Genomic DNA, 13,394 nt, shown 5'->3' on the forward strand with positions numbered 1-13,394 from the left:
TGAAGTGGCCACGGCTGGTGCATTTGAGCAACTTGGGTCTCATACACCCTGCTGGAGCCCGATGTCGTTAGTGTTGGGTGGGCCAAGCCCGGAGGTGGCTGCTAAGCATAGTGGGTGACCAGTTACCCAGAACCTTTGGAAAAGGAAATGACTTTATTGAATGGGCTAATCTTCACATTTATCTTACCGCTCAATTTAACCATGGTCTGTTCTGTCTCATTTGGGGATACGTGCTAATCTCTCCTCTCAGGACCTGCACCAACCAGCGCTTGCCTCCAGGCCAACTAGGGCTTCTCCCTTCACGATTCAACTTCCTTCGCCTATATTGTATTTTCTGGTGCCACTTGCAAACTTTCAAAATAGAAAAATGAACAGATAAGTCAGGTGCTGCTGCTTCCCTCCTGTCTTTTTAATTTTAACATCCTATCTTTGGGATATGATGCCCTTGCTTTTCATTGTCTTGCCTAAAAGAATCATGCTTGGGAATTTGAGGCTCAGGGCTAGGGAAAAATGGGGTATGGAACCACCAGATAACACCCTTAAAAATAGGAAGTTGAAGACTACATGACAGAGTAATCCTGACATACTGAGTGGAAAAAACTGTCCCTGTAGTTAAGATTCCAAAGTTGTTAATATGTATGCATAATACATCAGAAAGCCCTAAAAGAAATCTAGAAAGTGCTAACAATGGTTATATTTGGGAAGTAGAATTATTGGTGAGTTTTGCTTTTCTTTGTTTATTTTCCCAAGTTTTCTGTAGTATATATCATGATGATAAGAAAAAGATAGGAAATACTGGTAATTGTATTTCTTATTCAGCTTAATTGTTATCAATAATCATTATCAATAATTCCCTCTCCAGTTCTTTATCAGTAATTATTCTCTCCATTGATTCTAAATTCCTCCATTCAACAAATGTTTACCCAGAACCTTCTGTCTGCCAGCTACTGACCTAGGAATTAGGGATATAGCAATGACTAGGACAGTTCAAGTCCCCATTTTCTTAGAGCTGGCAGTAGTCTGGGGAGGTTGGTCATAAATACACAATGTCTCCTCATTAGACAACCAGGACCTTGCCTCAGCCTGCACTCATGCTCTGAGCTGAATGAATGAATCTAGTCTAGTGGCTTTAGATATCATTTATATGCCTGTGGTTTCTTAACCTGTTTCTCTAGCTTAGTTCTCTGTCCCCAACTCCAGACTTGTAAAGCCAACTACCTACCTGATGTCTTCACTGGGAGATCTAATAGGTATGTCAAACCAAATGTGTGAGAATGGAATTCTTGATTTCCCCAGCCTATCCCTCCCACCCTCAAACCTACTCTGCCAGTGTCTTCCCCATGGTAGGAAATGGCAATGCCATCTTTCTAGTTCTTCGGGCTGGTAACTTTGCAGTTATCTTGACTCCTCTCGTTCTTATACATTCTACATTCAATCAATTTCAAATTTTATTTATTCAAAATCTATCCAGAATCCGACTACTTCTCACCACCTCACCCTGGCCCCAGCCTCCATCTACCTAGTCTTGCCTGATGATTACACCAGTTACCTTAGTGGTTTCCTTGCTTCTGCTTTTGACCTTTGAGAGTTAAACCTCAGCATAGCAGCCAGGTGGTCCTGTTAAGACTCCAATCATATTACTCCCTGTTCACAACTCTGATGGCTTCCATCTTCTCAGTGAAAGCCAGTCTTTACAGCATCCTAAAAACCACACACCATTGGGTGTCTCCCATCTCCTTCTTTGTACCTTACCTCTCTGGCTGTATCTCCTACTACTTTTTTTTTGTTCACTTCCTGCAGGCATACTGGCCTTCTTGTTATTCCTGGAAGAAGCTGGGCATGCTACTGCCTCAGGGCCTTTGCACTTGATTTTTCCTCTGCCTGGAATGTTCTTTCTCTGCCTGGATCAGTTGATCCTTTATATATTGACACATACATCAACTCCCTTGGCTATCCTATTTATGGGTGAGCCCCCTACATTTTTTATCCCCCTTCCTTGCTTTAATTTTTTCTAAGCACTATCACCTTTTAACATATTATGCATTTCACATTCTTTTTTGTTGTTCATTATCTTTAAGGATCACAAAGGCAGGGTTTTTCAGGTCTTGTTATGTTCCCTGATGTATCCTCAGAACCTAAAACCAGTGCCTGGCACACAGCAAGCCCTCAAGGAGTGTTTGTTGGATGTTGGAAAAATGAATAGAAGGTAGATACTATGAAGACCATTTAAATTGTTTTTAAAAGCTCAGATGAGTTTTAAATGTTCCATATACCTGAGAATAATATCATTTAACAGTTTATAAATATAGTTCTTATTTTTTAAAGTACTCCTGTTTTCCTGTTAGACATGTTCTCTGACATTTGGAACACCTGATCCTGGATTAAATTTCCTGTATCTCTGAATTCCCAAGATAGGATATATTTCTTTAATTTTATTTTAAAAGTAGATAAATTATATGAATGTGTTCTCATGTAAAAATAAAACAAAATAACAGACATAAATGGAGTAAACAATGAAAACATCCTTTCATCTCTTCTCCCGATGTGGTCTTCTTCCCCAGAGGTAACCCCAGTTAATTTGTTGTGTATCCTTCTAGGCCAGGGCTGTCCAATAGAACTTTCTGTGATGGTAGGAATGTTCTATATCTGGGCTAATATAGTAGCAGCCACTAGCCACCTTTGGTTATTGAGTGCTTAAAGTGTGGCTGGAGTGACTGAGAAACTGAGTTTTTAATTATATTTCATTAATTTCACGAAATATAATTTGAGTTTAAATAGGCACATGTGGCTAATGGCTGCCCCATTGGGCAGTACAGTTCTAAACTCTTCCTCCACAGTTACCTATTTCTCTCTCTCTTTAACCATAAATGATATACCATATAACCTGTATACATATTACACATAGTGCTTTGTCACTAGGAAAAGTCCTAAAAAATTTTCCTTGTCTGTGTGTATGTATCTTACTGTTTTTAATGGTGCTTATTACTTCATAATATGTGCCTGCCATACTTAGCTAGATGAAAAATAGATATTTCTTGGTGCGGAGCCATGTGCTAGGCGTCCTTTTTCTCCATTCCACTGGCATCTGTCAAAGCTTTGCGGCAGCTGCCTGATCTGAGATTCTGCATAATCACGGACACAGTCCAAGAATCTAGTGATTTACATATGTTGGGCCTAGGGTCAAGTATAAAATCTACTTTTTCTTCCCTTTCTTCGGAAGATGAACATATTCTGATCTCAAATAAAATCATGCCTTAAGAGTTATGTTCAGCAGCTGGTAAATACAAACCTAACAGAATGAGACTGAGGGCTGCGATTTTGTGATGTCTTTTTCTAATTCTGAATTTGCAGTTCTAAAGCTGGTGAGTCCTGAGGCAGAACGCCTGCTTCTTTCTGAAGTCCCGTTCCCATCTCTTTTGCAAATCCTGATGAAAATGCCGTCATGTTGCTGTAAAATTCTTTCCTACTGGAAGACGTTCTTGAGATGGTTATGACTTTATTAACTATGGGTAATTCACTTTTCAATTGATCACTGTGCTTCTAGCATGCCTCATCAACGTTTGCTAGTGAACATTTATTGAGGCTGGCAGCCATACTATTATGTATACTCTATCAGTCAAGGCCCTGCCGAGAGACAGACGGCTCACTCTAAGTGGGAAATAGGAAAAACGGTTTAATAAAAGGGACTATTTACAAGGGTGTGGGCAGAGCTTCAGGAAACCTCAAGAGATGGTATGCACCCTCGGCCTGGAAATGTTAGGGGTTGTCACTCCTAGGCATGAAGGGGTCAGGGAGACGGTGGTTACTAGAACTTTGCAGAGCCCTCTATATAAAGAGGGGCCTCTCAATGGAAACTGTGGATTTTGGTAAGAGGACAGAAATAACATACTGCTTCCTAGCAGGGAGGAAGCCAAGGGGAAAGATAGCCTGAGCTCACTCTTGCCCTGCCCTCTGGTGTTTTGCGTACTTCTCATGGACCCCACCCAACGTGAAACAGAAAGGCAGTGGAGCCCATTAGTGCAGTCCATACAGGAAGCCATACAGAGGAGAGTAGAGAAGGGTCTGGAAGAGAGTGGATTCTGGAGAAATAGAAGGAAGATATTACTCATACATTCATCATTTCATTTACTCCTTACAGCAGCTTCATGAGGTAGATCATTTAATTATCTCCCTTTTATAGGTGAAGATACTGAAGGTTAGAGAGGTTAAGGAGCAGCAATTTTTAAAAAAGATTTATTTATTTATTTGAGAGAAAGCGGGAGTAAGGGTGCATGAGCAGGGGGGTGGGGGGCAGAGAGAGAGGGAGAAGGAGAGAAGCAGACTCCCTGCTAAGGGCAGAGTGGGGGGAGGGGGACTCGATCCCACCACCCTGAGATCATGACCTGAGCTGACATCAAGAGTGGGCTGCTTAACGTACTGAGCCCCAGGACCAGCAGTTTTTTAAAGATCATATTTAAAAAATCAAATGGATATTAAATAATGGAGCTAAGATTTGAACTCAGGCCTGTATGAGTGGATTGTCCTATTGCAGTTAAGAAGAGCTTAGCATAGGGGATGTCTGTGTGGCTCAGCTGGTTAAGCGTCTGCCTTCAGCTCAGGTCATGATCCCAGGGTCCTGGGATTGAGCCCCACATCGGGCTCCCTGCTCAGCAGGGAGCCTGCTTCTCCCTCCCTCTGCTTGTGTGCGTGCTCTCTCTCTCTGACAAATAAATAAATAAAATCTCAAAAAAAAAAGAGCTTAGCATAAACAAGCAATTCTGCAGCTGGCTGTCAGCATCAGCAGTACTATGCTACATTCTAATTGGTTGGTTAGCTTGCTGTCTGGTCCACTTGTCAGGCTTCGATGAACGTTGCTTAAGTACAGGTTCTACTGACCTTTTTTTGCACTCGGATGTTTGCATGGTATATTTTATGTAACATCTAATAGCTTTTTTTTTTAAAGAATTTTTTATTTATTCATTTGAGACAGAGAGATACAGAGAGAGAGAGAGAGAGAGAGAGAGAGCATGAGCAGTGGGGAGAGGCAGAGGAAGAGGGGCTCGATCCCAGGATCTGGAGATCATGACATGAGCCGAAGGCAGACGCTTAACCATCTGAGCCACCCAGGCGCCCCATCTAATAGCTTTTTTTATTTTTATTTTTATTTTTTTCTAATTTTATTATGTTATGTTAGTCACCATACAATACATCATTGGTTTTTGATGTGGTGATCCATGATCCATTGTCTTCGTATAACACCCAGTGCTCCATGCAGTACGTGCCCTCCTTAATACCCATCACCGGGCTAACCAATCCCCCCTTCCCCCTCCCCTCTCCCCTCTAAAACCCTGTTTGTTTCTCAGAGTCCATAGTCTCTCATGGTTCATCTCTCCCTCCAAGTCCCCCCCCCCCAATTTTTCCCTTCCTTCTCCTAATGTCCTCCATGCTATTCCTTATGTTCCACAAATAAGTGAAACCATATGATAATTGACTTTCTCTGCTTGGCTTATTTCACTTAGCATAATCTCCTCCAGTCCCATCCATGTTGATGTAAAAGTTGGGTATTCATCCTTTCTGATGGCTGAGTCATATTCCATTGTATATATGGACCACATCTTCTTTATCCATTCATCTGTTGAAGGGCATCTCGGCTCTTTCCACAGTTTGGCTATTGCGGACATTGCTGCTATGAACATTGGGGTGCATATGGCCCTTCTTTTCACTACATCTGTGTCTTTGGGGTAAATACCCAGGAGTGCAATTGCCGGGTCATAGGGTAGCTCTATTTTTAAATTTTTGAGGAACCTCCACACTGTTTTCCAAAGTGGCTATACCAGCTTGCATTCCCACCAACAGTGTAAGAGGGTTCCCCTTTCTCCACAACCTCTCCAACATTTGTTGTTTCTTTCCCTGTCCATTTTTGCCATTCTAACTGGTGTAAGGTGGTATCTCAATGTGGTTTTGATTTGGATTTCCCTGATGGCTAATGATGATGAACATTTTTTTCATGTGTCTGTTAGCCATTTGTATGTCTTTTTCAGAGAAGTGTCTTTTCATCCCTTCTGCCCACTTTTTGACTTGATTATTTGTTTTTTGGGTGTTGAGTTTGAGAAGTTCTTTATAGATCTTGGATACCAGCCCTTTATCTGTAGTGTCATTTGCAATATCTTCTCCCATTCTGTGGGTTGCCTCTTTGTTTTGTTGACTGTTTCCTTTGCTGTACAGAAGCTTTTTATCTTGATGAAGTCCCAAAAGTTCATTTTTGCTTTTGTTTCACTAGCTTTTGGAGATGTATTTTGAAAGAAGTTGCTGTGGGCGATGTCAAAGAGGTTACTGCCTATGTTCTCCTCTAGGATTTTGATGGATTCCTGTCTCACATTGAGGTCTTTCATCCACTTTGAGTTTATCTTTGTGAATGGTGTTAGAGAATGGTCGAGTTTCATTCTTCTGTATGTGGCTGTCCAATTTTCCCAGCACCATTTATTGAAAAGACTGTCTTTTTTCCATTGCATGTTTTTTCCTGCTTTGTCAAAGATTATTTGACCATAGAGTTGAGGGTCCATACCTGGGTTCTCTATTCTGTTCCATTGGTCTGTATGTCTGTTTTTCTGCCAGTACCATACTGTCTTGGTGATCACAGCTTTGTAATATAGCTTGAAATCGGGCAACGTGATGCCCGCAGCTTTGTTTTTCTTTTTCAACATTTCCTTGGCGATTCGGGGTCTTTTCTGATTCCATACAAATTTTAGGATTGTTTGTTCCAGCACTTTGAAAAATGTCATTGGAATTTTGATCGGGATGGCATTGAAGGTATAGATTGCTCTGGGTAGCATAGACATTTTAACAATGTTTATTCTTCCGATCCATGGGCGTGGAATATTTTCCCATCTTTTTGTGTCTTCTTCAATTTCTTTCATGAGTGTTTTGTAGTTCCTAGAGTGTAGATCCTTTACCTCTTTGGTTAGGTTTATTCCGAGGTATCTTAGGGTTTTTGGTGCTATTGTAAATGGAATCGTTTCTCTAATTTCTCTTTCTTACAGTTGCGTTGTTAGTGTATAAGAAAGCAACTGATTTCTGTGCATTGATTTTGCATCCTGCCACATTACTGAATTGCTGTATGAGTTCTAGTAATTTGGGGGTGGAGTCTTTTGGGTTTTCCACATAAAGTATCATGTCGTCTGCGAAAAGAGAGAGTTTGACTTCTTCTTTGCCAATTTGAATGCCTTTTATTTCTTTTTATTGTCTGATTGCTGTTGCTAGGACTTCTAGCACTAGTACTGTGTTGAACAATAGTGGCGAGAGTGGGCATCCTTGACGTGTTCCTGATCTTAAGGGAAAGGCTCTCAGCCTTTCCCCATTGAGGATGATATTCGCTGTGGGTTTTTCATAGATGGATTTTATGAACTTGAGGAATGTTCCCTCTATCCCTATACTCTGAAGAGTTTTAATCAGGAAAGGATGTATTTTGTCAAATGCTTTTTCTGCATCAATTGAGAGGACCATATGGTTCTTCTCCCTCCTCTTATTAATAGCTTTTTTTAAAAAAAATTATTTATTTTAAGCAATCTCTACACCCAGTATTGGGCTTGAACTCATGACCTCAATATCAAGAGTTGCTTGCTCTTCCGGCTGAGCCAGCCAGGCGCCCCATGTAATGTCTAATAGCTTTTAAGTAAATATTTGACAATGTCTAATTGAACACATTCTGCAAATGAAATGCCCAACATCTAAAGTCTTTCCCTTTAAAAAGCATGGCTGGGGTGCCTGGGTGGCTTAATTGGTTAAGTGGCGGACTCTTGATTTCAGCTCAGGTCATGATCTTAGGGTCCTGGGACCATGCCCTGCATCAGGCTCTGTGCTCAGTGGGGAGTCTGCTTGAGATTCTCTCTCTTCCTCTGCCCCTCCCCCTACTCACCCTCACTCACTCACTCTCTCTCTCTCTCAAATAAATAAATCTTTTAAAAAAAAGCATGATGGGAATATGGCTTTGGTATGATACACTACAGTTGACATTACCAGAACCTATATGATAAATAGGCAACACACTCACATGCAGTGACTGGGTGTTCTGAAACCCTAAGTCAGGTAGAAAGAAGTTTAATTGCAGTAGAGCTCCAAGTCTGTGGTCTAGCAAGGTCCTTGCACATATGAGGTTCAGGGCAGGGGGCCAGGGCTTCTTAACCCTTTAAAATCCTTTGTCTTTGCTGCTAAACATAAAAATTTCATGTGACTCCCCAACCCTGAATTTAGAATATGGCTACATGGGTGGGGGCATAGTCTAGCCTCTGATGATCTCTACCAGTTCAGAGGCTTAATTTCTATGATTTGGATGTTAAAAAGGTAGGGTTTTTTTCCGGGTATGAAATTACTGAAAATTGAATATGCCTTTTCAAACTCCTACCTCCTCCCATTCTAAAAAGGCCACCCTTCACCTTTGAGGATTGCTGTCCCAGAGCTAATTCTGTTCCTTCTTTTCTTATTTTTCTTGTACTTATGCACCCTCCAAACATCTAGCATCATATGAAATACATAGCAGATGTTAGGAAACATTCAACAATGTGATCTGGCTGATGTGGGGTCTAAGCTGTGGCTGGCCAGTAACGGTATGTCAGTCATCTGACTTACTACACCACATCTGGGTGAAACATACGGTCCCGTCCTTTGGTTTTTTCAATTAATCGTTTGCACCCCCCCTTCTCTAATTACCAGAAGTCCATTGTCTCCCTTGTGAGGCCCCCGTCCTAATTGTCTAAGAATCCTGAGAGTTTCCTCAGTTCAAAGGGAACCAGAAAGGTAACTGAGTCTGAGGGATGTAACACTGATGTTACTTCGTGCTGCCATTTGGTGTCTCTGTTGAAGACAGGTTCTGTAGAGTCCAGTGGAGACAGCATCTATCTTAGAGTTGGAAAAGCCAATGAGCTAATACATTTAAAGTGCTTAGTGTGTAGATGGTTGCATGGCACTATATAGGCACTCAAAGATTTAGCTATTATGTTACATTATTGAGCCTCAGTTTTATGTCTTACTTAGGGCTTAGACCCAAAGGATCCCTGGAACCATCCCAGGTCTGGCAAATGGTAAGGAAGAGATGGGGGCCTGGGTCCTCAGCAGCCTGGTATAGATAGGTAGGTAGGTAGGTAGGTATGTAGATTTATATATAGCTTGGAGTCCAGGTTGGACCAGTCCCTGCCTCTCCCTGGAGCCTCTGGTTATCTTACTCTTATTTTCCTACAGTTGGTTTGCCCCTTGTAGGTGGAGGAGACAGCATCCGAGTAGCTTCAGATTCCTTGTAAATCAAATGATTTGTTCTGGCTCAGAGAAGGAATTCTGGGGTGTTTGGACTGAAAAAATGTTGGCTGAAGTCACAGGGCTGGTTGTTGGTGGCTGGGCCTTAACCAAGGTCTTCCTGAATGTAGAACTTGACTCTCAACTGAGGGGGTAATCTGCCCCATTTTGGAAGGCAATGTTCTGGCAATGTTCACAACAAGTCTATGGCTCATTAATAATATTTGCATTCTCCCCATTCCAAGCACACTGCCTTGTACATACCAAGAAATAGCCCTTCTCCATGTCAGCTGCTGTTAAATATGATCACATGCTCACAAGGACATACGTGTACACATGCACACATAGCTCATTTATGAACTCTGTCTACCTTCAGTCTCTTTGCTTCTTTCTTTTTCCTACTTCTGGGCCACAATAATTAAGAAAAAATACAGAGTGCATATAAACCTTTTTCTTTACCTTTGAGTAACTATCGTTACTTTACAACTTTCTCTGTCTCTGCTTTACTTACCAGATTTCACACCCTCTAGAATACACCTTTCTTGGAAAATGGCAACACCTTATCTTTTCAATAAACTTTGCACCTAGCACATAAAAGATCTCCAACTAGTAATTTATTTTAGATCATGTGAAAAAGATTCACTGTCCATGTATATTAAAGGTTAATGAATCATTAATCAAAGCTAACCCCATTTGCCAATCCATTTACCTATTTAGGTTGTGTCCTAAAAGTTCACTCATGAGTCAGTTTGCTTTGTTTCTAGGGGAAACTACATTATCTATTATTATATAGTATTATATATTATGATATATAATAATAAATACTAACATAAATAATAATTGCCACAATTGATTACCAGGTACTTTATACACATTATTTCTTTGTTTTACAACAACCCTGTGAGATAGGTACCCATTTTACAGATGAAATTCAACTTCAACTAAGGAACATCTATCCATCCATTCATCCATTTATTTATTTATTTATAAAGATTTATTTATTTATTTTTTGGTGGGGAGGGCAGAGGAAGAGGGAGAGAGAATCTCAAGCAGACTCCCCGCTAAGTGGGGAGCCCAATGTGGGGCTCAATCTCACAACCCTGAGATTATGACCTGAGCTGAAATTAAGAGTTGGATACTCAATGGACTGAGCCACCCAGGTGCCCCTTATTTTTTTTAAGATTTATTTATTTATTTGAGAGAGAGAGAGAGAGAATGAGAGAATGTGAGATGGGGCAGAGGGAGAGAATCTCCAAGCAGACTCCCTGCTAAGCAGGGAACCTGAGGTGGGGCTCGATCCCATGACCCATGAGATCATGACTTGAGCCAAAATCAAGAGCCGACCACCCAGCCTACTGAGCCACCCAGGCGCCCCTTTTAAAATTACACAAAGTCAAACACATTTCTTGTCCTAAAGACAGCATGTGCTAAAGGGGCAAAGACGGGCCACCCATGGCCTCCCTCGCCATTCCTTGTCCCTTTACCAGCCACAGCCTTTGGGCCCCAGGTGGGTGTCTGATTCGATGCCAGCCTATTCTGGTTGTGGCCTGCTTTGAAAAGATAAGCTCCGCCAGTCTGATTCTCCCTTAGGAATTTGAATGGGGAAACATGGGAAGAAGCAGTAAGTTGGCTGGAGCTGGGGCAGAAAGACTGAGAAGTTGATGAGTGAGTGTTAGGAAGGGAGGCCAATTGTCACATGTGAGCTGCTGGGTATAGGGGAGTAGAGGCCCGCAGAGACTGGAGTGTAGTGGATGGGTATAGGGTAAATGGGAGTGGGACAGAAAGAGTCATGTGCAGAAAGCAGCCAGGTGCTCCGCACGCTGGAGCCAGACTCTGCACCTTTCCTACTTGCCCCCACCCCCACAATTTCTATGCTGGGAGAGACTTAAAATAATCCTTCATCTCTTGAGCTTCATGTCTTGAAGGACAGTTGGTTCTTTTCAGCCCTTCTGACCGAAATTAGAACACACAGCCCGTAAATACTGGTAAGGGGATTTGAACCGCAGTCTGTGGGAACAGTCTCTGTTCCTCTCACTGCACCCCTTGGCTACATTACAAATGCTGCTCTGGCCCACCGTGGCCCACGAGGTCACCTTACTGGATCTGAAAAAGAACCAACAATGGACCCGTTTCCTGAACCCATGTCCCCAGTCTTGGTTTACTTTTGGAGCCCTGAACAGGAAGGTGGGGGTTAAGAAAGTCGCAGGCAACTGGAAAGTCTCCAAACAAGTCTGGGGCAGGACTCCAGCTTCCAGGGCGGAAGGTACTACAATGGGCAGGGGGGTGGGGGTGGGGCAAGGACGGCTTCTTGGCAGTGCAGAAGGGCCCCTGGCTCTTCCCCGACTGGAACTGCTCTTCCCCCTACTTGCTAGCTCCGGTTCTAAGACCGCGCCTGACATACAGTCGAATGAGTGAATGAATGATTGATGAATGAGTGAGTGACTAAATGACTGGCAGAAGTGGGTCATGGCCCCTCTTCAAACGTGTGCATCATTCTTCAGTCGTCTTCCCCAGTTAAGGAACACCTGTGTCTGTGTCTGAGCAACAATTCATGCAGCACTAGGAGTACTGTGGACAGCTTTAACAGTACCGGAGCTGATGGAGTGATGCCCACGATAATGCCAGAGTTCCGAGACGACACATGGACAACCCTGGACTGCACTTGCCCTGTTTACAAAAACACCGCTCCCTTTGTCTTCCTCTGGAGAGAGTGAGGTTTTCATTTTAAGAGGCTGACTAAAGGCTGCGGAGCCACTTCCTGGGCAGGCTTCCAAGTGACTACATCTCTCTCCCAGCGCTCCCCAGAGCCCCAGCCCAGGCTGCCTGGGGCGGGGCCTCCAGCTGGCCGTGGCCGTGGCCGTGGCCGTGGCGGTTGGAGCTACCGCAGGAGCATTTATCTGCAGCCCGCCAGAAAGGCTGGGCCCTTAGGTCCTCCCGGGGCACGGATAATGGCTTTGGCCCTTGCGCTGAAGTGACGTCCGAGTTTGTGATTGGCCAGGCTGGTGTGTGTGAAATACGGGTGATGTCTGCCACACTTCTGAGTATGGCATTTCTTCCCGCCGAGTACCCCGGGCTGTGGGTAAGTCTAAAGCTTTGCGGTCTGCCCTGGGTGGTTGTGAAATGTTCAAAGCCGAGCACTGTGACTTTCCAAGGGCATGACTTAGCATATTTTGTGATCCTGCAGGGCCTCAGTTGCCTTTTCTGTGAAAGAGAGATGGTATTCTCCTATATTATGGAAGGATAGGAGAATGTAGCCATCCTAGGCTGTTGCAGGACCAAGAAGAGAGAACCTATAGAGAGTACCTCCTCTGGTACCTGGCATATAGTAGAGAGTGCGGCACTCTCATGATTTCTGAGCATCAGTCAAAAAAAAAAAAAGGTTTCAGTGACAAAGTCCCTGTTTTTATCTCTAATGGTATAATATTTCTCTGAAAGACTCAGTGGCTATATTCTGCTTCTGCACCAAAGAAACAAGGCTTCAGGGGAAGATAGTGCCAAAGGAAAGTTTGTCAGACTATATTCCCTTTCTCTTTTTCCCTTCTAGACCCTGACTGCACCTGCCCCATTTGCCGATGAAATCAGCTGCCAGTGCCAAGCACCCCATGAAAAATTGACCATTGCTCAGGCCCGCTTAGGAACACCAGGTGAGGCTGTACTTCTTGTTCTCTGAGTGGGCCCTGTCCTGACCTTTAAAGTAGCAGAGGGGCACCTGGGTGGCTCAGTCGGTTAAGTGTCTGCCTTTGGCTCGGGTCATGATCCCAGGGTTCTGGGATCGAGTCCCACGTCAGGCTCCCTGCTCAGCGGGGAGCCTGCTTCTCCCTCTCCCACTCCCCCTGTTTGTGTTCCTTCTCTCTCTATGTCTCTCTCTGTCAAATAAATAAATAAAATCTTAAAAAATAAATAAAGTAGCAGAGTAGGCCCATCATTACTTGAGCACTTTCAATCGGAGAGTTGAATTTAGAGATTTATAGCACAGTGCAAGAAGGATAAACACCTACACTGAGAAACTGGACCAACCAAAGTAAGCAGGTAAAAGAGCAGGAAATGGAGCCCCAGCCCTGCCATCTCCTAGCTCTACAACTTTGTGCAAGTCAGGAGAATGATCTGAATCTGTTTCTTTTTGTGTCAGT

At 43.2% G+C, this 13,394-nt stretch overlaps 1 protein-coding gene across 8 annotated transcripts in view; it reads left to right on the forward strand.

The window, feature by feature from the left end:
• PCYT1B (phosphate cytidylyltransferase 1B, choline) overlaps window positions 1–13,394 on the forward strand; it is a 139,755-nt gene that overhangs the window by 41,522 nt on the left and 84,839 nt on the right. For 6 of the 8 annotated variants that reach the window (XM_078064723.1, XM_078064722.1, XM_078064724.1 and 3 more), the window contains exon 2: window positions 12,809–12,908. The exons of 1 other annotated variant lie outside the window; for it this stretch is intronic. In XM_078064723.1, the coding sequence (XP_077920849.1) occupies window positions 12,809–12,908 (100 nt within the window). Of the gene's footprint in view, window positions 1–12,091; window positions 12,344–12,808; window positions 12,909–13,394 lie in introns of those variants that run through there. One more of the 8 variants, XM_078064725.1, reaches the window with a different exon arrangement.

This window comes from Halichoerus grypus, chromosome X (assembly GCF_964656455.1).
Source record: "Halichoerus grypus chromosome X, mHalGry1.hap1.1, whole genome shotgun sequence".
NCBI lineage: Eukaryota > Metazoa > Chordata > Mammalia > Carnivora > Phocidae > Halichoerus > Halichoerus grypus.